Here is a 27938-nt window from a genome sequence, read left to right as displayed (position 1 = left end):
TCAAACATGGAGGTGGAAACATTATGCTTTGGGGGTGTTTTTCTGCTAAGGGGACAGGACAACTTCACCGCATCAAATGGACGATGGACGGGGCCATGTACCATCAAATCTTGGGTGAGAACCTCCTTCCCTCAGCCAGGGCATTGAAAATGGGTCGTGAATGGCTATTCCAGCATGACAATGACCCAAAACACACGGCCAAGGCAACAAAGGAGTGGCTCAAGAAGAAGCACATTAAGGTCCTGGAGTGGCCTAGCCAGTCTCCAGACCTTAATCCCATAGAAAATCTGTGACGGGAGCTGAAGGTTTGAGTTGCCAAACGTCAGCCTCGAAACCTTAATGACTTGGAGAAGATCTGCAAAGAGGAGTGGGACAAAATCCCATACTACAAGAAATGTCTGACCTCTGATTGCCAACAAAGGTTTTGCCACCAAGTATTAAGTCATGTTTTGCAGAGGGGTCAAATACTTATTTCCCTCATTAAAATGCAGATCATTTTATACAATTTTTGAAATGCGTTTTTCTGGATTTTTGTTGTTATTCTGTCTCTCACTGTTCATGTAAACCTACCATTAAAATTATAGCTGGATCATTTCTTTGTCAGTGGGCAAACGTACAAAATCAGCAGGGGATCAAATACTTTTCCCCGCTCACTGTATATATAGTGCCATGAGACTAACAAGATCCAGGGTGACGTGCTGCCTCAGCCACAATGGACCAGATCTAAATGCTCAGTGACTGCTTTTTCCCCCTTATTAACAGAGCCCTTTTCTGTATGTAGACATTATCAATGTAAGCTGCTGTACAACAGGGTTTCCCATTTTGGTTTTTGGCCTAACACGACACAGCTGACTCATAACCGACAAACTGATTATTTTCAATCAGCTGTGTAGCACTAGGGCAAAAACCAACCCAGGACAGAGCTTGGGGAAATTCTGCTGAAGGCTATCAATGTAAAGGTTGGCACTAGACTAACCTATTCAATTTACATGTCATCAGGTGAGTGATAGCGGGGATTTCAGTTATCAGTCCAAGGTTTGTGTGTCGAATGTTCTTGATTTAGCCAAAGGGACAAATGCTTATCAAACAATGAAGTCCTTTATTGCCATCAGAACATGAGTGTGAAGACCAGCCTACCTGACACTGAGGAGTTGACAGTACCTGAACAGTACTACTAGCATACATACACACACAGAAAGGTCAACATTCTCTCCACCCAGAAAGACATAGGGAGCCACAAGCGGCAGATAGTATTAAAAGACAACGGAGGTATACATTTCACACTATAACAAGACAAAAGTGATCCATCTTTCTCAATCTTACATGCAGGCATGCACAAATGAACCAAAGATAGAAATACTCAGTGCGCTGCTGACGCATTAACACGCAGACAGTTGAAACGGAAGGGGTCAATCAATCTGCGTGATTTTAATTCAGTAAACACAATCCCTAACTAGCCTCAATACTTGTGTGAACACCTATCATGCTCAATGTTACACTGAGTATTACAATAAGTATTTAATGAGGGTCAGAAGAAAATGACACTAAGGAGATGGGGTTTATTTTACTCTTAGTCATCCTTGTAAAAAGGTCAGCCATATTGTGGGTGAATTTGAGTGGTGGAAAGGTATTCCGAAGCCACAAGTACTTAAGTGTCTAAGGTATGGATTCTAAAACACATTCAAGGTGGACATTAGCAGCAGTTCTAGTAGCGGATCAAATAATGGTGAAACTGAAACGTGAACCCTCTCCCTCGTGCAAAGCTACTGCTGAATGATCATGCAGTTGGTTTGTTGATCGTTTTAGAAAAATAGTGCAAACTCAGAAGAAAATCAATCAGTTCATCTCAAAAGACAGTTGATTTCATTTCCATTTTATTTCATATTTTCTATGTGGAAAGAACAAAAACGCAGTTGAGAGAGGTAACCAAGACAGTAACATGAGCCACCAAGGGTTTCTGAGTCACTACTCCCCCCCCCCCCCCCACTGCCTGTCGACCGCCACCTTTAGGAACCGGAAAACCATCTCGCTTATAGTTCAACTCGAAACACTGTCATTTCTCCTTTGACCGCAACGCACAGTCGACCACACTGACTGAACCCCTCCGCCTGTGACTGAATTGCAACAGTGTCGCGGCGCGGTCGTGCATCTGTGTAAGCCCGTGTGTCTATGGCTCAACTCATCCCTTTTGAAGCTGTGCGCGTCACAGTCAGACTGCCTGTCTCCTCCCCCAGCCAGGACCACACGGACCATTATAGAAGGGTGAAACAACGTGGCTCGCCTTCATCCGTCTACCTCCCTTTCCTTGTGGTCGTCGTGGCGTGTGCGTTCAGACCGCCATTCTGCAGTTCACCCAGGCATTAGTAAGTGTGGCTGGAAGCTAGAGCGCCGTGCTACCCTACCTCTCTATTCCACACTGCTAGTGGGCCATGAGAAAATGAGGCACGAAAATTCTCATTTGTTTAAAGTCTAAATCGATCCATATATCAAGTCCTTAACCTTTCATTGTCTGTCGTTCAGTCAGTCTGTCAGGATGTATAGGGACAGCCCTGGACACTAGTGTCGAGCATGGGAGACGGGATGTGATGTAACACTTCCTCCTACCCGCCCGGCCAAAAGAGCGCGGCCTCGCCTGCCTTTGTGACCTCACCACCGACCCGGGGCTATGTTCCAAGAATTCTGTGTTCTTCCCCCCCCCCCGATTTTAATCCTGTGGTTGCCAGCTCTCTCAACTGTGCATACGTACGTACAAACACAATCTCTCACACACACACACACACACACACACCCCAATCGCTGTCCAGTCCACTATCACTGAGGACAAGCGCCTTGAATTTTTTTGTTTGGCACCAGACTTTCTGGCCAGTCACTCGTTCCCTTGTTTTCTGTCCTACCACAGTTAACACCTCTGCACTCGTTTAACTCCCATTCCCTCACTACTGGTCTGTTCTCTTTGAGCAAAAATAAAATAAAAACCTCTTTCCTGTGACACAAAACTCAACAATGAACTTTTTCAAATTCAAGGCACAATGTCTATCAATAATCCCATCCGTCTGTCATCACCAACCGAGATTTAGGCCAGGGTACGTAGCACTCCTGACATTTGTTCTTCACCGCTTGGACTCATCCGCCTATCCCTCCCTTTCTCCAGCTGGCATCTATCCTCCTCGACTTTGAGACGCTTCTGTTTGAATGGGAGAGCGACCACAAGTCCAAACCAGTAATTACATATAAAAAAAATTAAAATAAAAAAAAATAAGTCTCGTCCTGTTTTCTGAGATTCAGTTCTTTTAAAATCAAGTCATATCCACCAGCCCTTTTGGCAAGCTAGTTGTTTTTTTAAATAAGCACTAAGTACTGATAGATAGGATAACATACACCGTTACGTGTGTTTAAGTAAGATGCGACTGTCGTTTTTTTGTACTTTTTCTCTCCCCCCCTCTCACTCAAAGTATGAATCAGGTATTTTGCTGTTTTTCACTCATCTGTTTTAAGGTTTAAGTAAATGCAAGCAGGGACAGTTTGCCATGAAGTCTTGCTCTAGACCTGGGTTTTTAGGGGGCGGGACCTAGTCCTCTACGAGACGCCGTTAACTAGGGTCTCGCTGGGCGTGGCCATGCCGTTGCTAGGGGAACGCTTTGAGGGCGCCGTGCGCTCGTCCTTCTTGGCGCTGCTCCCGTTCTCCTGGGGGAACAGCAGAGGGGTGGAAACTGTCAGTTTAACAAGTTGCTATAAGCTGGTATCTTCTACGGTGTGTGTGTGTGTGTGTACCTTAGGCTCGGAAGCAGCAAGTGTCTCCTGGGGAAGGCTCTGTCGGCTCTGCGACTCGGCGCGGGATATGTAGTCTGCCACGGTCACTACAGACAAGAACCCAGAGAACAGTGATTTAAACAGGATATACTGTTTAATGACAAATTCAGCACAACACAGTGAGGAATGAGACTAAGGAAGGATACAGTAGACTAGATCAGACTACCATTTTCCTCTAAGGACCAGACTGACAACAGGGAGGGAGGTTTGGGACGTCTGACACACTGCTCACCCTCGGCTGGCTGTCTGTCACGGCTGAGGGATCCTCCCTCGGGGTGGTTGCCGCGGTTACGGCGGCGGCGGCTCCTGTTGCGGCGCTGGGGTCGGCCCTCCTCATCTGATAAAGGAGAGAAAAAAAGAGGAAGTATGAGAGACGTAACTTTAACTTCAAACTACTACCCGTTAGTTATGCTGACTCGACAAAATGTCCACCCTACCCAGTCCGTTCTCGTTGGGTCCGGCCTGGCTGTCTGACTCTGTGGCGGCGGCGTCCATCACGCTTGGCTCCTGGTCGTTACGGCGACGGCGGGAGCGTCTCCTGCGGTCTACTCCTCCCACTCCCTCACTGGTGTCCGTGTCGCCCTGCTCATTCTCACCCTCCAGCAAGGAGAACGGGTTGCTGTCCGGGTCCCTCAGCACTGACCAGGAGAGAGGAGAAAGAGGCCTAGCATATCAAACTGTACCACCTTCCAGTCGTAATGAAGGAAAACTTGACCATTAGGTTTGACCTGAAACATCCCAGTATCACCAAGGACCAATTTGATTCATTACAGCACACCGGAACAAAACATTGTTACAGAATACTCAAAAGAGCGTTTCTCATTGGACAAGGTCACAAAGTCCCTCCCAATTTCAGTTTGTTTCCTTCTATTTGGTGCACAATGAATACAACCCTGTACCCCATTTGGACTATTAATTAGCCTGCTGTATTGCACCTGAGCTGATAGAGTTGGTAGTCCTTGAGGCGGGTCCTCCGCGACCCCGTCCGGTGTTGGATCCACGGCCCCTGCCACCCCGACGGGAACCCCTCTCATCTCCGCCCACGCCTCGGGGCCGCTGGTCGCGCTCGTTAAGGTCCTCTGACTCCGAAGCGTTGGACTGTTCAGAGTTAGTACCTGGAAAACAGAGTAAGGGGCAGCTAGAGACTAAACCTCAACTGACAATAGTATAGATTAGTATAGTAAGTTAGCAGCTGTTTTGTTCTGACAGAGATGGAGTGAAATGAACAGATGGCGAGAGGGGGATGAAGGCAGGAATGTGGAGTGTTTTGTACAAAACTGTAGTTTTTAGTCCCACGTGTGTGTGTGGTGTACCAGTTGTCTCAGCAGAAAACTTGTGAGAGAGAACACCAAATAGTCAGACTAGTTGGTGTTCACTACAGCAAAGCACTTTACCAGATCGTCATGTCGACTGACGGAGTGTAGCCTGCAAACACTAAGTTCACACAGAACCAAACTACCCACTTGCAGTCAAAATAATAATTTGCCGTTTTAGATGGAAGCATGTGAGGATTGTTGGGTTGATTGTAAATGAATGTTTTAAATCTTTACATTCTATTAACATGAATAGATAAGCCTCTCCTGACTGATATGAAGTAGGGTGATATGTATGACGGAGCATGGAGAAATCCTGGGTGATGGAGAACTACCTCTTTGTGGAAGGGAGGGGGGCAAGAGTTCAGGGTACAAGCAGACACTTAAAATGTATGTACTCAGCTCTACACCGTCGCCTAGTAAACATTTGAAACTTCACTCAGAGTTTAGCCTCCCGTATGATAAATATGTTTATATATTGAGATATTGGTCTTATCAGATGATAGAAGGCAGTTAGCAGTGAGGGATCATGGGAGTTGTAGTCTCGTCTCACCATATCCAGAGTACTGGCTGTTGGAGGGCCTGCGTCCTCGTCCGCGGCCTCCGTAGGTGCGGGAGGTGTGGAGGTTGGTGGAGTTGCTGCTCTCGTCTGTCAGGTAGCCCTTCTCCCTGTCCCCGGGGCCGGTGCCCCCGACCCGACTAGGGGGGGCACGGTACCCCACCCCGATCTGACGGAGCTGCTCGTCAATCTGCAGCCGCTCCAGGCGCAACTGCTCCACTTCCTGTTAGAGACGGACATATATCATTAGGTAGATTCCTATAGGGCAGAGAGACAGAGGTACATGTTAGGACATAGTGCCTATAAAAAGTCTACACCCACTTAAACGTTTCACATCTTGTTGCGTTATGAAGTGGGATTGAAATAGATTTAAAATCGTTACGTGTCAGTCGCTAGGCTTCCATCCAATTTGGCAGATTTCCATGCGCATATTCTCAAATCTGCGTAAAACAACGCACATTTTCCCACCAGAGATGTTTCCATCAGAGTTTTTGCGGATAAAAGGTTGTGCATGATGACAGTGCACACAAATAACTTTTGCCATTAAATTCCCATGTACCGAATGAAAAATACAGGTTCAAATGGGTTTCCATCACCTTTTCAACTCTGCCGGTTGCATTGCCAACGTGGCAACTCTGGTCTTGGCAAAAGAACTCTAGCCAACAGCTTGCAGAAACAGTGCGGGTAGGCTAACTACATTGAGATTATGGAGAAGAGTGATATTATTTGCAATTGTCAAACAGCAGCCAAGCATCGATCATCATGTCACCAGAATAAAACCCTCAATATTTATTGGAAAGGAGGATCAAGCTCATCACCCTGTGAAGTTCATAACTTATTTCATATGTAGCCCAATAAAGTGCATGGTTTCCTGAGTCGTAGTGGGAGGACCACACAACATAATGCGTTACTCCCAGTTTACGTCGATATGATGGTTATTATATCAATATTTGCACATAAAGGCACTTCTGCCATTTCTCACAATTAATTTTACACACAAAGATCCCACCATGTCGAACAAACTAATTCTGTCAGAATTTATAAAATTGTACTGGCATCTCAGGTTTCCATCAGTCCGTTCCTGACTTTCATGCGTTAGGTAATTCAACTGCATGAAATGGTTGGATGGAAATGTGGTTACTGATCTACACAAAATACTAATAAAAAGCAATAACTAAAATAGTCATAGCATAAGTATTCACCCCTTCTTTAGGCAAGCCAGAATTAGTTCAGAAGTACAATTTGGCTGGTATATGGACTCACTGTGTGAAATGGGGGTTATGACTTTTTATCATGTCCCCCATACAAACGTCTGTCAGTAAAGTATGGAATTTCAAGCACAGATTCAACTACAAAGACCAGGGAGGTTTTCTTAAAGCCTCAGAAGGGGAGTGGTCAGTAGATGGGTACAATAACATTCAACATTGAATAGATCTTGAAGCATGGTCAAGTAAATAATTATGATTTATTAAACCACCCAGACACATTAAAGATGCAGTCATCCATCTGAACTGAGCTGCAGGACGGGAAGGAAACTGCTTAGGGATGTCACCATGAGGCCATCGGTGATTTTAAAGCAGCTACAGAGTTCAATGGCTGTGATTGTAGAAAACGGAGGATGGATCAACAACCTTGTAGTGAAGCCACAATAATGACCTAAATGACAGCTTGAGAAGAATAAAAATTAAACAGAATATTCTAAAACATAAAATGTTATGTCACAAGACACACATTCAAAAGTTTGGGGTCACTTTGAAATGTCCTTGTTTAAAAAAAAAGAAAAGAAAAGCACATTTTTTGTCCAATAAAATATCAAATTGATCAGGAATAGTGTAGACATTGTTAATGACTATTGTAGCTGGAAACAGCAGATTTAACAGAATATCTACATTAGGCCCATTATCAGCAACCATCACTCCTGTGTTCCAATGGCATGTTGTGTTAGCTAATTCAAGTTTATCATTTTAAAAAGGCTAATTGATAAAGTGCCTCGGTACCCCATGTAGATATTCCATTACAAAATCTCCCGTTTCCAGCTACAGTAGTCATTAACATTAATGTCGACACTGTATTTCAGATGAATTTGTTATTTTAAAAATGGACCAACACACAAAATGTGCTTTTCTTAAAAAAATAAAAAATAAAAGAAATATCTAAGTGACCCCAAACTTTTGAACGGTGAGATCGATCTCTAAAAATAAATAAAAAAACACAGTGAAATGCTTAGCCCATAACCAACAATGCAGTAATTAAGAAATTTGCTAAATATTCTAAAAGGAAAAAGAGTAACAATAACGAGGCTAAATACAAGGGGTACAGGTAGAGTCAATATGCAGGGGTACAGGTTAGTCAAGGTAATTAAGGTAATATGTAGGTAGGGGTAAAGTGGCTATACGTAGATAATAAAGAGGTTAGCAGCAGTGTATGTGAAGAGTGTGAAGGAATGAGAATCTATGAGTGTGTGGTGTCAATATGCATGTGTGTTGGAGTGTCAGTGCATTTTGTGAGAGTGTGTGGTTAGAGTTATGTGTGTGTGCATGGAGCCTGTGCAAGAGAGTCAGTGCAAAAAATAAAGGGGCTCAAGGCAAATAGTCCAGGTTGCCATTTGATTAACTGTACAGTAGTCTTATGGCTTGCTGGGTATAAGCTGTTCAGGAGCCTTTTTGTCCCAGACTTGGCGGTCTGGTACCGCTTGCCGTGTGGAAACAGCAGTTTGACTTCAGTGGCTGGAGCCTGACTATTTTTAGGGCCTTCCTCTGACACCGCCTAGTATAGAGGTCCTGAATGGCAGGAAACTCTGCCCATCGGCAGTGTGGAGTGTAGTAGAGATGGCATCATCTGTAGATCTGTTGGGGTGGTATGCAATTGGAGTGGGTCCAGGGTTTCTGGGATGGTGGTGTTGATGTGAGCCATGACCAGCCTTTCAAAGCATTTCATGGCTACAGATGTGAGTGCTACAGGGCGGTAGTCATTTAGGCAGATTACCTTGGCATTCTTGGGCACAGGGACAATGGTGGTCTGCTTGAAACAAGTAGGCATTACAGATGGTAAGGGCGAGGTGGAAAATGTCAGTTGGTCAGCGCATGCTCTGAGTAAGCATCCTGGTAATCCATCTGGCCCTATAGCCTTGTGAATGTTAACCTGTTTAAAAAAGGTCTTAAAGTGGTTGCTCCACTAAAAAAGTTTTACAATTATGCTGCGGTACTTAGAGGTAATTTGTGGTTTAGTACAGTACCCTGCATCACTACGTCATTGCTCCAGACCAGCGCAAGGGGGAGTTAGAGCACTGATTATGTTTTTGGGTCCCAAGGCGCAACTGTGTCTCTGTAGTACTGTAGCCTACTCCTGACCAGTCACGTTGTACAGCGCCTTAGTGGCGCGGCAGTATAAGACACTGAATCGCAGTGCAAGCCGTGTTGCTACAGATGCTGGTTCAATACCTGTGCCGGCCTCGACTGGGAGACCCATGAGATGACTGCAGGATTTTGGTTTCTCTCCCTCTAAAGAAACACAATTCTAAATAAAAGATGGCTTTATTTACAAATTAGTAACAATGTCTCACCCCATGTTCAAGAAACACCCCCCCTCTCAAGTTATATTTTTTTTAAACAGTGAATATTAATTATATAAAAAGCCCCTTGGATATTCTCACAGATCTATTATTAACCCTGTTATTAGCAGGAATGTATGTATGTATGTATGCATGTATGTATATATACACATACACACACACACACACACACACACACACACACACACACACACACCGAGGGTAGGGGATGGGCCGCAGAGCCACGCACAGAAGACAAACCTTGCCCATGGGGAAGGGAGGAAGAAAGTGGGCATCCCACTGGGCAGCACAGAGCAACACTTATGCCAGTCTGCATGTTCAAACTAAAACAATGTAACTAATAATGGCGCAAAAAATGCCCCTTAGATATGAATTCGGAGGGCAGATATTCTTAAATATTAAAGCATTAGATCTCTCACTAAAGGCAGACAAAAGTTAAAATGTTTTTAAAAAAGACAAAATGTAAACAAGATGCTGTGTTTTATTTACATTAGCGAGGGACAGCTGGTGGCATTTTGAAAACAGGTTTTCAAACACTTGTAGCCAGATTAGCAGGACACTACTCTTTATAGCCCGGCTACTGTAGGTGTGAAAGTCACCTTTCCAGTACTCTTCACCCTGCCCCAAACTCCACCCATAACACAGTTACCATTCAAAAACGAGCTGTTTATCCAACAACAAAAAAGGACATTGCGACCAAAGAGAACAGACATGGTTTTCATCAAGCCAGCTTCTATGGTGCTACCCGTTCCAGGGTTAGGATTTTCAAGAGGACTTGAAAACGAGCCAGAGCTGAGATGATCACCAAAACTAAAAAAGCTATTTATTTTTTATTATATTGCCTATTAATGTGTAGGCATACTGTCAAATAAAGTCAATTAAATAAAGGTTAAATAAAATAAATAAAACTGTGTACAAAAACGTGAATGTGTTTTTGCTGAGAATACAACCATGCCGACAACCATCCTTGAAGATCAGTGGACAAAGGGCTGGACAAAACGCCGCACCGAGAAAAAAAACAAGGTTGCCAAGAAAGCGGTTAGTTTTGCTAGATTCTTAAAATGTGTACGCAGCATCGCAGCATTAGTGTTGGAGTCAACTAATTCTTAATTGATATTAATTGATCTACCGTAGGCCACTGTAATCGATGGGGGCTCAGGGCGGTACCATTCTGCTCATCTGATGAAGGTGCACATGGATCAGATTCGAACTTTGAAGACCGAGATCGAGTCATTGAAGGCAGACCAGCAGAAAGAGAAACATTATCGGAGGGCAGAGTTACGGGCAACAGCTGATGCATTGGTCCAGAGCAAGGCAGCATTGGCGGAGAATGACGTGTTGAAGAGGGCGAGGAACGAGATCGTCACAATTCATGCCAGGCACACCCGTGAGCTCTGGAACTCCACCTCCGACAGGCAGAGTCAACATACCCGGCGGGTTCATCCTGAAATGTCCATTCTCTTCTGACAACAGAACTTGACCAACTGCTCACCGGGCAGAGCAAGGGCCATCCAGACCATTATGCTGTTCTGCTATGTTTACTTGTCAGACTGCACAGTAGCCTGAAACAAATGCAGGTGGCTTATATCTTAAATTATTTATTATCCAAAATGTAAAAGCATATACTGCACAGTACTGTATTTCTTCATCAGCATCTTTATGCTTTCGTTAATAAAATGATAAAAATACTCTTTCAAAATGCAGATGTTTATTTAGTTACGAATCCCAAAAATTACTATGGGAATAAACATCACAGAACGACTGAAATATTGGAACAAAGTTGTCTAATGAAGGTAAACAAATTTTAGCTTACTGGAAAATACTCTTTCAAACACACACGGTCACATTGTACAGCGCCATTATGGCTATTAGCAGGTAGCTGGACAATAGACTTGCCTAGAAGGAGGGTAGGGGGAGAATTCTATCGTCAAATGTATTTCTTAGGTTGGCTGTATCACAACCAGCCGTGATTGTTTTCAATTTCAGTTTAATCAACCAGAAAATATATATATATATATATAAAAAAAAAGTATTATGCATCCGTGATTGAGAGTCCCATAATGCAGCGCACAATTGGCCCAACGTTTCTCGCCCTCTAAAAACAGAAATAAATGTTTTGGCCTTTATTCAGAATAGCTCACTTTCATTATTATTATTTTTTCAAACAAATGACCCTCCAAAATATTATTATATATTATCAAGTTGATGGCACAGTCCTATAGCCCGGCACCTAAATAAAGCTGAGTGGACTCGCTCATCCCATGATCAAAATAGGTACCAACATTCTTTCTGATATTTATCTATTAAAGACTGTTTTGGTTATCCTGACCTGGACACCATGTACAGTATTATAATAGCCCATTATGGACTGTTAGCAGGACAATATACCTTTACCAACACCTCTCTGTATTTTGATACTTTGTGGATGGGGCCTCCCGAGTGGCGGCTTTTGGCTTTAATTTAGAATCCTCCAATCCACTATATGTAATTATTGGCGGAGAGTCACGACATATTTTCCAATATAGTGTAGGCCTACCGTAGGCGACATGAGTCTCACTAGTGTTGAGTAATGTGCTGTTAAAAGTGGTGTAGGTCTTGTTAATTTAAAGAGCATATTTAAGTTAGAAGCAATAGGATTTGAAGCAATAGCCTACAACTATTTTAGCACCGTTTTGCACTGCTCTGAGACAAGCATGGGCACTGGTCTTGATAAATCAATGAGAGATTTTTATTTTCACTGAATCTCCATTTGGGTATTGGTTAGACTACAATTAAGGTGTAGAAATGTTATGTTCTTAGTGTAACCTTTATTTAACTAGGCAAGTCAGTTAAGAACAAATTCTTAATTACAAGGACAGCCTACTCCTTCCTCCCAGTTGGGGAATTGAACCCCGGTCTCCCGCACAACACAGAATTCTTTAGCTAAATAGCCCAGTACTGTAGTCTACTCCCTACACTGCAACTTTTAAAGAATGAACCACTTTACATCAGCTACGGAGAGTGTGATCTCACAGTCCTTCTGGACAGCTGGTGCTCTGATGCAAGGTTCAGTGTTGCTTGCCTTGAAGAGAGCATAGAAATTATTAAGCCCGTCTGGTAGGCTCACATCACTGGACAGCTCGCGGCTGGGTTTCCCTTTGTAATCTGTAGAAGTTTGCAAGCCCTGCACATACGATGAACGTCTCAGCCAGTGTAGTAGGATTCAATATTAGTGCCGTATTGACGCTTTGCCTGTGATGGTTCGTCTGAAACGTTTAAAAAAATGCTTTGTCATTAATTATCCAGAGCGACTTACAGTAGTGAGTGCATACATTTTTTGTACTTTCACGTATTGGTCCCCCATGGGAATCAAACCCACAACCCTGGTGTTGCAAATGCAATGCTCTACCAACTGAGCCACATGCGAGACATGCATATGTATGCAACAAGGCATTATTGTTATACTGTGAAACACAGCAAAGGCCTAGACTTTTTGTTTGGGGCAAATCCAACATGTCACTGAGTAAATGCCTCCTTATTTTCCAGCACAGTGGTGGCTGCATCATGGTATGGGTATGCCTGACATCGGCAAAGACGGGATAGTTTCTCGTTTCTCAGGAAGAAAACAAGTGGGATGAAGCTAAGAACAGGCAAGATTCTAGAGGAAAACCTGCTTCAGTCTGCTTTACACCAAGAGAGGAATTCACCTTTCAGCAGGACAATAACCTACAAAAAAGCCAAATCTACACTGCAATTGCTTACCAAGACAATGAATGTTCCTGAGTGGTCAAGTTACAGTTTTGACATAAATCAGATTGAAAATCTATTTCAAGACTTGAAAATTGCTGTCTAGCCATGATCCAACAACTTCACAGAGCTTGAAGAATTTCCCCCCAAAATGTAAATGGGCAAATATTGCACAATAAAGCTCAGACTTACCCAAGAAAACTCACATCTAATCACTGACAACTGTGTTAACATGTATTGACTCAGGGGTGAATATTTATCTAATAAAGGTATATTAGTTTTATTTTTCATTAATCCTTTAACACATTTGGAATGTATTCCACTTGACATTATAGAGTATTGTGAAGATCGTTGACAAAATTCAGATGAAATCCATTTCAATCCCACTTTGAAACAATAAAATGTGAATAAATCCAAAGGGTGGGGGGGTGTAGTCTTTCGATAGGCATTGTATGTAAGACTCCTTTAGGGCAGAGGACGAGGTACATGTTATGCTTTTTAACTTATGTGTAGCTAGAATTGGAGTCGGAAGTTTACATTCACTTAGGTTGGAGTCATTAAAACTCTTTTTTCAACCACTCCACAAATTTCTTGTTTACAAACTATTGTTTTGGCAAGTTGGTTAGGACATCTACTTTGTGCATGACACAAGTCATTTTTCCAACAATTGTTTACAGACAGATTATTTCACTTATAATTCACTGCATCACAATTCCAGTGGGTCAGAAGTTTACATACACTCAGTTGACTGTGCTTTTAAACAGATAGGAAAATTCCAGAAAATGTCATGGCTTTAGAAGCTTCTGATAAATGATGTCAATTAGCCTGAGTCAATTGGAGGTGTACCTGTGGATGTATTTCAAGGCCTACCTTCAAACTCAGTGCCTCTGCTTGACATCATGGGAAAATCAAAAGAAATCAGCCAAGACCTCAGATTCTAGACCTCCACAAGTCTAGTTCATCCTTGGGAGCAATTTCCAAATGCCTGAAGGTACCAGGTTCATCTGTACAAACAATAGTACGCAAGTATAAACACCATGGGACCACGCAGCCGTCATACCGCTCAGGAAGGAGACGCGTTCTGTCTCCTAGGGATGAACGTACTTTTGTGCAAATCAATCCCAGAACAGCAAAGGACCTTGTGAAGATGCTGGGGGAAACAGGTACAAAGTATCTATATCCACAGTAAAACAAGTCCTATATCGAGATAACCTGAAAGGCTGCTCGGCAAAGAAGAAGCCACTGCTACAAAACCACCATAAAAAAGCCAGACTACGGTTTGCAACTGCACATGGAGACAAAGATCGTACTTCTTGAAGAAATGTCCTCTGGTCTGATGAAACAACAATAGAACTGTTTGGCCATAATGACCATCGTTATGTTTGGAGGAAAAAGGGGGAGGCTTGCAAGTCAAAGAACACCATCCCAACCGTGAAGCACAGGGGTGGCAGCATCATGTTGTGGGGGTGCTTTGCTGCAGGAGTGACTGGTGCACTTCACAAATAGATGGCATCATTAGGATGGAAAATGATGTGGATATATTGAAGCAACATCTCAAGACATCAGTCAGGAAGTTAAAGCTTGGTCGCAAATGGGTCTTCCAAATGGACAATGACCCCAAGCATACTTCCAAAGTTGTGGCAAAATGGCTTAAGGACAACAAAGTCAAGGTATTGGAGTGGCCATCACAAAGCCATGACCTCAATCCTATAGAAACATTTTGGGCAGAATTGAAAAAGCGTGTGCGAGCAAGGAGGCCTACAAATCTTACTCAGTTACACCAGCTCTGTCAGGAGGAATGGGCCAAAATTCACCCAACTTATTGTGGGAAGCTTGTGGAAGGCTACCCGAAACATTTCACACAAGTTAAACAATTTAAAGGCAATGCTACCAAATACTAATTGAGTGTTTGTAAACTTCTGACCTACTGGGAATGTGATTCTGACATTTCACATTCTTAAAATAAAGTGTTGATCCTAACTGACCTAAAACATGGAATTTTCACTAGGATTAAAAGTCAGGAGTTGTGAAAAACTGAGTTTAAATGTATTTGGCTAAGGTGTATGTAAACTTCCGACTTCAACTGTATGTGGACTGGCAAATATTTATATGATTTGATAATTTATTTATTTTGCAACATACAGGGACCCACCCATACTTATGGGCCCTGCTCAAAAGTAGTACACTACAAAAGGGAATAGGGTGCCATTTGGGATGCACCTTTAGTGTGGGAAAAAGCCATCACTGCAGAGTTTCCACAGCTTTAAGTCATGTGACTTTACCCATGTGCCGCAGTTTGATGTGATTTCCCAGTGGTTTTGTGAAATAAGCCATGTAAGAGCCAAACTCTTAAGTTCTGCAGTGTAGAAGGGGGTGGTCAGTTTAGGCGTTTTAGGGATTGGGCTAAAGTGCAGACAGCAGTTTACTGGAAACTTTTGGTTAGGTGAGGTGGAAGGGTTGGAGGGTGTCACTTCAGAATGCGACAGCTGCCGCCACTGAGCCTTGTGTGAGGTGGCTGATGATGGGTGAGCGGGTGCGTTATTTTTGGAGGCTAGGGTCCAGATATACTGTAATCTACACCCCTACCCCTCGTCCCAACCCTGAGTAGGGGGCTATTTTTAAAAGCACAGGGTAAGGGCAAAATGGAGCCGCCCTCAGCAGCTTTCACATGAGGTAGGTGGAGGAGGGTGGGACAGGTGACCAATCTGGAGTTGATGTGACACCTCCACCTTCTACAGACTGCATCTACTCCCCTCTCCCCAAACAGAAGTGGTGGTGTGTAGAGTACACAGAAGAATACCGACCAGTGTAAGACAACATCTTCCATGAGTGTCCACACAAGAGTAGGTAGACTAGAACTTGCCCCGGATTCAGGGTCAGATATTTTTTCCATTCCCTTTAACGATTAAGATTAGGGGGGGGTTGGGGTAATCTGATCCGAAATCTGTGGGTAATGGGAACTCCTACCATGCGTGTATATTCTGGCCATTGGCCCACAGTATGTATGTATTAAAAATACACAGGCATATAGGGTCAATATATATCTTAACGTGTCGTAACAGAGAGGGGGCCGATGTTAAATTGACATGAGTAGAGGTCAGGCCAGAGAGCGACGGTGATCTCTCCCCTCTGAGTGTGTGCATCTCACCTGTAGGTAGGCCACATGGTACTCCAGTAGGGCCTGGGCGTTGCTAATGTTCTCTTTAGTTCCCACAAAGACGAAGGGGACCATGCCCTGGAGAGAAGGAGAGTGTAAGTGAGTGGACTGGTAGACTGTTACGCTTCATTATACAATTGGAGGTGGGCGAGTCCTGATGTTTAGTCATGGACATTTGTGCATTTCCATTAGGGCCAAAGAACTGGTGTCTTTAAATTGATGTAGAAATACATAGAGGTTTCATTTTTTGAAAATAAAGTGGGGAAAAGCACACTGAACAACAGTGATATACACCAACCGATGGAGCGGGCCCAGGCAACCCCCCCTAGAATGGGTCATGTACGGTACCGACATGCAGTGGAAACTGAAATGGGACAACTGACAGCGGCGACAGACTGAGCCTATGGATTGCAAAATTCTGGTTACTTTCCCAAAATTCCATAAATCCCGGTTTGAAGGATTCCTGGATTTCCTGTTTATTCTTTCCCGGAATCTGTGAATCTTCCTACTTGGATTTCTGGAAAACCTGGGCATTTTAGGAACGTTACCGGTATTGTGCAACCTTACATCAGACAGAGTTGGAAACAGAAGCGGTAGCTAGCACCCTGGTAAGGTTACAGTTGTTTGGTACGGTTGTTTGGGCGGCCGCAGCGCTCCATTCACCTCTTGTTTAGGGGCAGTGTCTTCTCTGCCAGCCCCCTGCCTGCCTACCTCCTCACGGGGAAGCTTTTTGTCATTGTCCCCCTCGATCCGGACCCGCACCACCCCCGACTTGTCCACAATCTCCTGGATGACTTTGCCGTTCTTGCCGATCACTTTTCCTGGGAGAGAAGAGTGAGAGAGGAAGAAGAGGGGGCATTTGGAGACCAAGGATTAGCTGGACAAATCCGTAAACATAGCCACTCTCATAGATATCATCCTGACCAACTTGCCCTCTAGTTTATATCAAATTATAAAAGATGCCACAATTCAGACAATCATTGTTTCTCAGTACATGTATATGCAGGAACTTTCCCGATTGACTAAATCATTGGGGTGGGCGTCAACTCACCTACGAGGTTCCTGGGCACCTGGAAGTAGTCTTCCTTGAACTCCAGGAAAACCCTGGCTAGCTTCACCGCTTCTGGGGTCTGCAACGCAAACACAACATCAATCCAACCTGCCATTAAACACATACAGAGCGAGATAAAGGCTGACAGCCTGCCACACCCGCGCTGACACACACCAAGGCCCCGCTCTCACCCCAACATACCCACCCACCTCTCCGTAGATCCTGAAGGTGCAGCTCTCCTCCTCCAGTTCGATGGCGGTGACACCAGGCACCTTCCTGGCCTGCTGGATGTTGGCACCGTGGGAGCCAATGGCCAGACCCATCAGGTCTTCCCTAACCTTCACCTCCTCCTGGTACGCGGACGCCAGCTGCTTACTCGTCTGGGGAACAAGGACAATAGGGTGTCTGTGTGTGTGTCTACATGTTGATGGCCAGTCTCCAAGTTACATTCTCAAGCGTGTTTGATTCAAAGTGAATGAACATGAGGGGAGAAGTGTGTGTATACCTCAAGGTGTTTAGTGGCTTCTTCGTTGCGGGACATGAGCATGAGCTTGGTACGGATGCTGCGGAAGTGCATGTCGCTCAGGAGAGCAGCACGCTTCACTGTTGTCTCATTTGTTGACTAGAGAAAGCGGAAGTGTTAGTCTGAGAAAGCTGGTTAAAGAAGAAAAAAAAAAGGGGACATTACTAAAAAGGCTAGTCTTGTAGCACAGCTCTCAGAGTCGGAGAGCTGATCTAGGATCAGGTCCCCCCCAGTCCATATAATTTACTAATAACGAACTAAAAAAGGCAAACTGATCCTAGATCACTAAGCTTTTCAGAGTAGGAGTGCTGAATACAGGCCCTGAAAGCAGTAGTGGCTGTGATACTGACCAGCACGATGAGCTCGTGTGAGGCTGCACTGTAGAAGATGCAGTTGGCACCAATAGCTTTCCTGAAGTCTTTATGGATGCTGTCGTTCGCACAGCTGTTGGTTTAAAAAAATAAACATAAATACAAATAAAAATGAACTTGGGTCAAACCACAGTTATTCACAACAACAGCGCACTATGTAGCTACTGTGAGAGGCTGATGGCCTGCCCAAAAGACAGCTCAGACAAAGCTCCGATGACAACATTTCGATGTGTATAACTGTCTAAACAAGAAACCCTTCACAAATAGCACCCTATTCCCTACATAGCGCACCACGTTACGGAAGTAGCCTTTCAATAAATAGGCAGCCATTTCAGGTGCAGCCAATGTACTCCAATGACTAGTGGAGTAACATGCTGCCTCTGGTCGTTCAATCTGAGTACAGTGCTATAGCGCCGCCCCAGTGGTGAGGCTGGTGTAGTGCACTGCCGGGGTCAGAGGTCAAACACTCACATGTTTCGTAGGTCTTCTGGGATGGCGATGGGGACCTTGTGGAAGGAGTTTCGGGAGGAAGGGCTGTTGGGGTTGACGGGCCGGATGCGTTCGTGCGTGACGATCTCGTTGTATGTGGCGTCGCACGCTGCGTACTCGATAACGTAGAACTGTAGGGTTCAAATAGAGAGACAAAGGTTCTCAGAGATGGCGAAATTGCAAGAGAAAGAAAATATTTAATGAATAGAAATAGACCCAGATGAATATAAATATGGGTAAAATAACAAGGATCATCAAAAAAGTATATTTATTTTATACAGAGCTCCACCATATACCTTTATTAATAAACAACGCTTCAATCCTGCAAGGATCTTCGTCAGATCATTTCAAATAACAAGGGTTTTCAGAGATTGAGAAACGGCAAGAGAAATAATGTGTGCCGAATAATAATAATGGGGACTATATTGTGTTAGGCTAGATGAGGTACTACCCAACTACCTAGGGCGCAAACAGAGCAACCAATCATAAACAGCCCAAAATACTTCAATTATTAATTCCACACAAGACAACTTACATTGAATATTCATAGGGTTTTGGGTCAAGGTTAATCAGAAATGGCACTTCTCTTTAAAAATGTAATTCAGCTAAGGTCTTATTCATGTGATAAATTAACCAATAGTCATTTTCCTAGTCCCCTCTGACAGAGCGAGGGCAAGAGAGAGAGCTGGAACTCCACACACCATGCTCGAAGGCCAGTATAAAAACCATCACTCAACACAAAGCTGACATTCCAAACCTTTATCACTGATCAAAATAGTGGTCAAATCCAGCATCAAGTCTCACTAAAGGCGTCCGCATGCTTCCCATCCGAAACAGTTTGTGCATATATTATGACAACAATGTGACGTTTCTGTTCGTTTTGGTCTTCGGCAAGGTTTTTTTTTTTTGGGGGGGGGGGCTGTTCGTGCACACAAACATTTTTCTCGAGCCAAACAGCTCCATTGCCGCTTTCTCGTTTTCCAAGCAAAGGTATTTCTTTTTTAAGTATGCGAGTACACTCGTTCTGTTGGCCTAGCCGAGTTCGGCACAGCGCCAGCCAAACTGAAGCATGCGGAAGCCTTAACACCACCTCAGTCACATTCTACTGACCCAGGGTCAGTCTGCCGGTCTGGAAGACAAAGTGGTTGCATCCCAATAGTGCACAACTTTTGAGAAAAGCCTTATAGGGCTCTGGTTAAAACGTAGTGAACTGTGACTATAAAAATATATATATATATTTTTATTTATTTAAGTGTCATTTGGGACTCAGTGTGTCAGACAGGGAATAGTGTTTAATGTTAGTCGCTAAATTCCAAAAATGAACCCTCGGCCCCTACTCAACAGCCAATCCAGAAGATCTGAGAGGATTGGATAGGTAGAAGAGAGAGAAAAGTAGTTGCTTCAGCTTTCCTTCTCAAAGACTAAGTGGGATCTACAGAAGTGCTAGGGGTCAATATGGAATGGAGAATCTGCGTGACCCTACAGTATGTGCCTGCCTGCTTTAAACAAGCCATGTGCTTCCTGCTGCATTAGTTATCCCAATTAGCCTACATTACACTGCTGTGTGTGGGTCTAAACAAGGGATGACTGAGTGGTATCCCGTAGTGGACGGAGCGGGTGTGGAAAACGCTGATGCATCACACAACATGCACATGACATTGCACAAATGACGACTTGGACTGATCAAGAACATTAAAAAGGGGACTATTTAGCAACAATACACCAAAGTCTTGGTTGAGATACAGGGATGTTCATCACCTCTTCACACAAGAGAGAGACCCGACCATGTTGCATGCAAGCACACCATTTTTTAAATATTTTTGTATAAATCACACACAGACACAGTGCCCCCCCCTACCGACCCCATGCCGGCCCCAGCGTGCACCCGACCCCTAACTCACCAGTCCCTGACTCACCTCTCCCTTCATCATTCTAACCCGGGCCAGCCACCAGCCACATGGCTCCTGCTCGTTGGCCCTCGAGTACACCTGTTGGAGAGGTAGACAGGAGAGATGATTATATCGGGACATACAGGTGTTCATACCTGCTCGGGTTGCACAATTCCAGAAACTCGCGGGTTTTACAGAAATTCTGGATTCCCTGATTATTTCATCATGCTAAGGGATGCAGACAGGAAGGATGATGCCAGAGCAATGATACCAGAACAATTACAAAAGGGAAAACTTTGAAATCTAACATTAACCAAACAGGTCAGGCAAAATATTTAGTAAAGTGATTATTGGGTGATTATGTAATGATATGATAAACAGTGAGATGGAGTGTCTCTCATTGGCGATGATGATTAGTGCTGCTGTGCTGAAGAATGGAATCCTAGCTGGCTAATCATGTCTAAATTGGACTGTAGTTAATCCGTCTCCACATCGCTCTGCCGTAGTGAACAGGACTCTGGGTAATCTCTCGACTGGCTGGGACCCGGGCTCATGGGTAGCAATGTCCAGCTATGAATGGAATCACGACGGAGGAAGCAAACTAAACCACTGATAGTGATATGGATTAATGTGTGGTATGGTATGCTTTATGACATCACATGTGGGTGTGTGGGTAGGGTCAGTGCTATCCGGGATCCTTGAGACATCCCTACCCTTACCTAAACTTAAACATTTAAAAAATTTCAACTTTAATGGGGTAGGGACATCCCAAGTATCCGAATAGCACGGACCGTGTGGGCAGTGGAATAAACAGGAGGTAGAAACCAACCAAGGAAGGACTTTCCACTGTTTTTCTGGTCAGGTCACACAGGGAGGAAAAACTCCTGGCCCTCAGAAAATAATGAGGGGAATTAGGTTGCAAAATTCCAGAAACATTCCCAAAATTCCCAGGTGGAAGATTGCTGAAATGTTTCTGGAATCTGCTTTGCAGCCCTAGCGGGAGATAGCGGGATCTGGAGAATTTGGGGACATAACAACGATCGGGCAGAAGTACCTCCACTTCCTCTCCCTCGCCGATGTCCTTGTGGTAGTCGGCTGGGGGCGGCAGCCGAACGTCACTGAAGGGCAGCTGTCTCTCTGGTTGCCAGCTTTTTGGGGGGGGACAGAGAGAGAGAGAGAGAGAGAGAGAGAGAGAGAGATGGCAGCGAGTTGGAGAGAGCGAGAGAGACAGATGGGGAGAGGGGAAACAAACACCTTTCAGTCACAACAGTAGGAGAAACATCAGCTGACCCCCCACTTCCTGTCATGTGATTTATGAAAGTTCACCTCCTGTCCAACACTTTATATTACATTGACAGACATCGCCACACCAGTTAGGTCCAGAATAAAGTCTGGGTGTGTGGTAAAGCAGGCGGATGGAGGAGCTATAGGAGGACGTGCTCATCGTAATGGCTGGAATGATACCAAACAAACATGGAAACAATGTGTTTGTTCCATTGATTCCACTTCAGCTATTACAATGAGCAAGTCCTCCTATAGCTCCTTCCACCAGCCGCCTCTAGTGTGTGCGCATGTGTAGCAGAAACTTCCGGAACACAGACCCTAATGAAAGTACCACAAAGAAACAGGAGCGAGACCCAAAAGCGTGTCAACCCCTAACATAACTAAAGCTTAAGTGTCATTCTGCCTGAAGCAGTGTTCTCTAGCAGACAGACAAATCACTTGGTGACAGTCAGTCAGTGGGGGCCAGGAAGTGAGACTAACGCACGTTTACAAGAAGGGGAAAGCCATAAACCTAATAGAGTTACTGGATTACATATGGTGATGATCCTAAGACACCTAATAATGTAAATTAGATAATTTATCTACAGGAAGACTGTGTGGATGAGAATCAAGCATCATATAAAACTAGGATATCCGGTAGGGAGTAGAGTGTCCTTTTACATAAAACACTCAAAACGAGAGTTCAGTCTAAAAACAGCCCGCTGGACTGTGGCTGAGTTCAACCTACTGGCTTCACATTCACAGAGAGATATTTATGTAAAATGTGAGGGGGTTCATCATAGTTTTCTTTAGGGATGAAACCGTTTCCACGATAAAATCCCTGACGGTTAGCATCACTGTTTCAAATGGTAATCATTAAAACCACGTTTGATTGCCGAGCTTTGAAAAAAACTCACGGTAAATACTGTCCAGCATCAACCACAGTTAGCAACAGTCTGACAAAGGCGCAGGTTTTGTTTTGTGTAAAAAAAAAAAACATGGGCGGAAGGCAGTGACAATCTGAAGTGTGATCGTATTGTGGGTTTTACAAGAGTGCTGAGGGAAACTTAAATCGAAGATGGTTCCCTGAAAATAAATAGCTGCGGAAGGGGGCAACACTTCAAATCTCTTGAGTCATTTTCATGACCACCACCCACTACTTTATAGCGAATGCAAGGTCATTTAACTTTTAGCTCAATGCATGATGTGGGGACTTTGGAAAGGGGGAACATGTCGTGGTTTGTCTAACTTGCTAATAGCTTGTCAATAATGTAAATTGAAGCTTTCAGTGTTACCTACTCTTGTAAAAACACGACACGTTGTTCTGCTGCTGTGTGCGTCGTGTGTATGCAGACTATTTGCCCGTTGCACAAGATAACACGTTATGTAGTAGATTTTGTTCATTTAAAACCCGGCGGTCGTCGACTTGGTTGTAAAAGTGTTCCAACAGGAGAAACACTATAGACTCCTATACAAGACTCCTGTATTTATGTCAATTGTTGGGCTCATTGCAATTTGTGTTGTTATTTTAAAATGTCAACACCTGCACATTGGATTTGTTTACATATGGTTGTATTACATTGCTTTACTTGTGTTGTTTTTATATGCACATTTGATTTGCTTACTTTTTTTTTATTTTACCTTTATTTAACTAGGCAAGTCAGTTCAGAACAAATTCTTATTTTCAATGGTGGCCTAGGAAATGTGGGTTAACTGCCTTGTTCAGGGGCAGAACGACATTTGTACCTTGTCAGCTCGGGGGATTTGATCCTGCAACCTTCCGCTTACCAGTCTAACGCTCTAACCACTAGGCTACCTGCCGCCCCAACTTAAGGTTGTGTTCATTAAAACCTGCACTAGGGAAACTTTTACCTCATGGCTCCATCTTTAATGTTATTTTTTTTCATGTTTATGCACACAAAAAGTGCATAGTGATGCTAATTTGATGTTGTTTGTCAATATAAAACATGGTGAAATTATTTCAGTGTGTATCAACACATTAAGAACACTTCCAGCACATTTTAACAACACCGCGATAATACTGATAAGCGTGATAATTTTGGTGACTATAATGGTGATATGAAATTTAAACACTGTTTCGTCTCTAGTTGTATTATAGGCAAGCTAGCCGATATAGTGTAAAGGTCAACCCTATTTTGAAGTCAGTGGTTCAAATGTGAACGAGAATGGTGTCAAGGAGCAGTAGCCAGCACTCTCATAGAAAGCATGGTTTTCATTCATTCACGTAGTATCTTACAACCAGCTACTCCTACACTTCCACAAAGCAAGAGGACAGGAGGGAGGGAGGTTGTTGGAACGGCAGAGCCATCCCAAGAATGGCAGGGGCCACTGTCCAGCCCCCCTGCCTGCATACCATAGGGAACTATATTTAGCAGGGGACTATATTTATTTACAGAGTCAAGTAGAGAAAGAGGAACCAGGGGGTAGGAGGAGGGTGGCTAGCGAGGTGGGATGGAACAGGACAGGGGGATATGAGTTTCAGAAAGAAGAGGTTTTGTGGACAGCTGTGTCCGGACCACAGGTGGTTCTGAAACGGGGGTTTCAGGACAGTAAAACTAGGCCAAAGGACTGGGGGAGAGTGATGACTTGAGCAGCGTGGCTAGACTGGTGATAGTGTGCAACTCGGACAGATCTCCTATTAGTCAGTAACCACACAAGCAGAGGGTCAACTCCACACGTTATGTCACGAGAGAGAATGAAAACTTACTTGTTTTCGAATACTATTGTGAGTGAGTCTTCGTGGACATCTTTGATGAAACCCTGAAAAAGAAGAGCCAAAAACCCAAAAGTTATGTTAGGCAAATGTCTATGCCACTGACTGATGGGAGGGCAGAGGGACTAATGGGTAGACTCATAACCCACGAAACAACTATGACTGTTACTGAAAAGACAGTGTAGTCATCTTGGGGACAGTGAAATATAACTGTGCTGGACATCCATATTTATTACATTAAAATGAGAGCTTTGTGTGTCGTCAGAGGGTAAAAACAGGTCTGACTACATGTGTATCAAAAGCGAACGACGACTGTCCCCGCTTGAGAAAGTAATGCGATACCGTATCCTTGATCAACCACCATTACGAGACCCCCTCCTCCAAATCTGTTCCTCATCCATCACAGTCAGCCATCCACAGATCTATCACAGTGCCATAAACTCTCCATCAGGGTGGGAGTAGAGCAGAGACATGGGGGGGTTTTGCCACGGTGCTCAGTGTTACACTGCCTTATATGGGGCCGATGTCGCTGGCAGTGGCACTAGGGCCTGAGAGGGAGTGTCAGAGCCGAGGTGAGGGAGTTTCACCTGCTGGAAATGAAAGGGCCGGCACTTCCCAGGAAAACCTGCTTAGATTTCAGGAGGCAGCCTGAACGAGCATTAGGCTACGTATGAAAGCTCTTAGCATTAGAGTCCCTCATATTACACAATCTCACAGTAACTTCACAGCTCTGCTGCCACTTTCTCAGGCCCCAGAGAGCTGGCCAAAGAGCCAGATGGAAGCCAGATTGAACTGCAATGTCACAACACAAACAGCCACTGTTTGTGTCGCTGTCACTCAAAACTGCAAGCAAGGGCACAGAGACTGGATAGGTAGTAGCTACCACAGGGGGAAAACACTGTCCTGATGGCTGCTGTGATGGAAGAAAGGAGGTAGGCCTAATAGCTATATTCCATTACAGGGCCTAGTGAAGTAGCCACATGTGTTGTGTGATGTAATGAACAGTGTTCCATTCTACTACCAGGTCAAGGGTCATGCAAGCCATTTGGCATGGCAGTCATGGTCACATGACCCCAGGAGAGCACAGAGGTTAGAGTGGTCGTTCACGGCCGTACAGTGATGTCACTCCTCCTCCGGCCATGTGCTGTTCCAGGAGGACTAGAACTCCCCACATGCCCAAAGAGGGTCTCCTCTGGGGGTGCCAGGTCTACGTAGAGTGGGGGTGCCAGGTCTACACCCCTGACATTACTGGTATAGCAGGATATTCCTTCTGGCATCTGTGTATGGGTTACTGTAACTGTGCAGAAAGGGCAGCGCTGAAGAGGGTAGTGGTTTGTGTGTGTTACGCATGTGCAAGACATGAGGCATGTTGTCGTCACCTAAGTTGTCCAACCAATCTGGTTCCTCTGGAAATCATAATCACACCTTTAGAATACACAGGGAGAAACAGAAGTGCTCTAAATAAATACAAATAACAAAGGTTTTAGGTTACTTGAGGGGTATCTGAGACAATGGTGTGTTATCTTTGTTTGCTTTATCTTGGCCAGGTCGCAGTTGTAAATGAGAACTTGTTCTCAACTAGCTTACCTTGTTAAATGAAGGTGAAATATAAATATAAAAATAAAATCTGAACAAGAGTGAGGAGAGAAATCAGCGCCAGGCCAGAGTGCTAAACTGTCAGCCAGTAAACAGAACAGGTGAGAGGGAGAGGAGTGTAAAAATAGTCGAAACCACGAGTCAATGAGAGGGGAGAGTGGAGCTAGAGAAAAGACAGGAAAGCACGAGGAAACAAATGAGACAGGGGGCTAAACGAAAGAGGTAGAGAACGACAGAATGGAAAGATGAGGAAAAGAGGGATAGGAAGAGAGCATGGAAAGGGGGAGGACTATGGTGTTGACTGACTGGCGGAGTGTTGAGATTAGGATAATCTGTTCCACCAACACCTGATTCAGTCCCTCAGTCATTGTCAGACCTGGGCCATTCAACCCATAGCAAATCACTAGGGCCTATTCAACTGTCTGCCAGTACACACACACACACTTACACTACAGCAACCATTTGGCACAGACATTGAATGAAGTCATTTGACTGAACTTGAGTCACTAAATAAAATGACTGACATCGTTGACTTCCCCTTGTTGTGTCACGTATGGTTATTAAGCCATTGCGGTGTGATGATTTTATGGAAACAGTCATGTGACTGACTAACAAAGTAAGTAATTTGATTCACTGAAATAATGAAAGCTGACTCAGCCCACTCCTTGGAAAGAGAATATAGGGGGGGGGGGGGGGGGGGGGGGTTATTGCTCGGGATAAACCGGCAGAGCAAACAAACAGATCGATATTTCATTAGGTATCACCATTTCAGATGTGGCATCATTCTACAACCCTCATTCTCGCACATTTGAGAGGTTAGCTAGCAACTCCAACCAAAGAAAGGAGTGCCAGAGAAGATGTTAGGTGACTGGCTAACGTTAGCTAACTGAACAGCCCAAACAGAAAACATAGTTAAGACACTTGGAATTTAGCTAACAAAAACAGGCCACGACAAGCGTTCACCACAATCGCAAACCCTGACGAAGTAGAAATCTATGAATAGCGACCTTATCATTTGATGTTGGGCCTACTCAATGAATGATGCGACCCGAATCTGCCAGCTAACAACGACGATGTACCCACTACCTAGCTAGCTACTGTAGTTAAAACAAAACAATGTCGACTGATTCATATTTGTAGTTGTTTAACGTTAACGCATGACTAACTTAGTTACACCGGTCATTTCCTTTACCTTGTAGAAGGCCCCGTTCGAGCCGCGAACCTCCACCGCCAGCCCGTCCATAGTAGTCGGTAGGTCCCCACGACTGGTCTTTTCTGAAGCCGCTACGACTCCGTGCGGTTCCGGTACCACCCCCAGCTTCCCTGCCGCTGGCCCGTCGCCGCTCTCCAACCGCTTGTGGATTTCCAGTGTTTCGGTTGGTGGAGGGAGAGGGGTGAAGGGGCTGGGGAGATGGGTGTTGATGGGATCAACAGATACCGTTAGGTAGATACCGTCTCCAGCGGTCAACTTGACGTTTGCTCACACTAGTTAGCCAACTACCGATAGCTTTGTTAGCTGGCGTGCAACGGCACAATCAAGGTACTGTCCTGCGTTGAGACGGGGACCGCGGCGGCCAAGTTGCAATGTGCTTCAAAGCTAGTAAACTAATGATGTTAGCTATCGCTAATTACCTAAGTTAGCTATCACCAACACCTTGATTCCGTACTTGCGGGGATGTTAAAACAGGCGTATAAATGCAGCAGTCGATGTAAAGTTTTTGTCTTAAGTCGTCACAGGGATTCCTTTATTTTATCTTGAAGTACAATTTTGCTAGGAAGAGTCCTCCCGATAAAAACATTTGTGATGCACTATCGCCCGGCAACTCCTTTTACTCCAACCGCCCGTCTCCTCAAACGCACGCCGAGGTACGGAATGACCTCGAAAA

General features: G+C 44.4%; 1 protein-coding gene across 4 annotated transcripts; it reads right to left on the bottom strand.

The window, feature by feature from the left end:
- Positions 1-1079: 1079 nt before the first annotated feature.
- LOC106608729 (FMR1 autosomal homolog 2) lies at positions 1080-27938 on the bottom strand. Of its 4 annotated transcripts, none has more exons than XM_014206830.3 (17): positions 27245-27938; positions 24451-24503; positions 21514-21607; positions 20472-20558; positions 18553-18701; positions 18061-18154; positions 17693-17809; positions 17397-17567; positions 17188-17266; positions 16800-16957; positions 16128-16214; positions 5677-5905; positions 4746-4925; positions 4248-4448; positions 4043-4147; positions 3772-3857; positions 1080-3684 (listed from the first exon to the last, which is right to left on the bottom strand). In XM_014206830.3, exons 1-17 carry the CDS (start codon positions 27293-27295, stop codon positions 3577-3579), a joined length of 2049 nt encoding a protein of 682 aa, XP_014062305.3. In that variant the 5' UTR covers positions 27296-27938; the 3' UTR covers positions 1080-3576. The 4 variants fall into 4 exon arrangements, with proteins under 4 accessions (XP_014062305.3, XP_014062307.3, XP_014062306.3 ...); XM_014206832.3 differs by having other exon boundaries at positions 16848-16957; XM_014206831.3 differs by having other exon boundaries at positions 20487-20558.

The sequence above is a fragment of the Salmo salar genome, chromosome 07, assembly GCF_965601325.2.
Source record: "Salmo salar chromosome 07, fSalSal1, whole genome shotgun sequence".
Lineage (NCBI taxonomy): Eukaryota > Metazoa > Chordata > Actinopteri > Salmoniformes > Salmonidae > Salmo > Salmo salar.
This window is presented reverse-complemented; position numbering and strand designations above follow the sequence as displayed.

What these genes read in the sequence shown, in the direction of transcription:
- LOC106608729 (XM_014206830.3), bottom strand. Translation starts at nt 27,295, where the DNA reads ATGGACGGGCTGGCGGTGGAGGTTCGCGGCTCGAACGGGGCCTTCTAC. An exon ending in GAGAGGTGAGTCAGGGACTG is followed by an intron (nt 18,702 to 20,471) that starts GTGAGTTAGGGG and finishes TGAACCCTACAG; the next exon opens with TTCTACGTTATCGAGTACGC. An exon ending in TACCAACTCTATCAGCTCAG is followed by an intron (nt 4,449 to 4,745) that starts GTGCAATACAGC and finishes TCTCCTGGTCAG; the next exon opens with TGCTGAGGGACCCGGACAGC.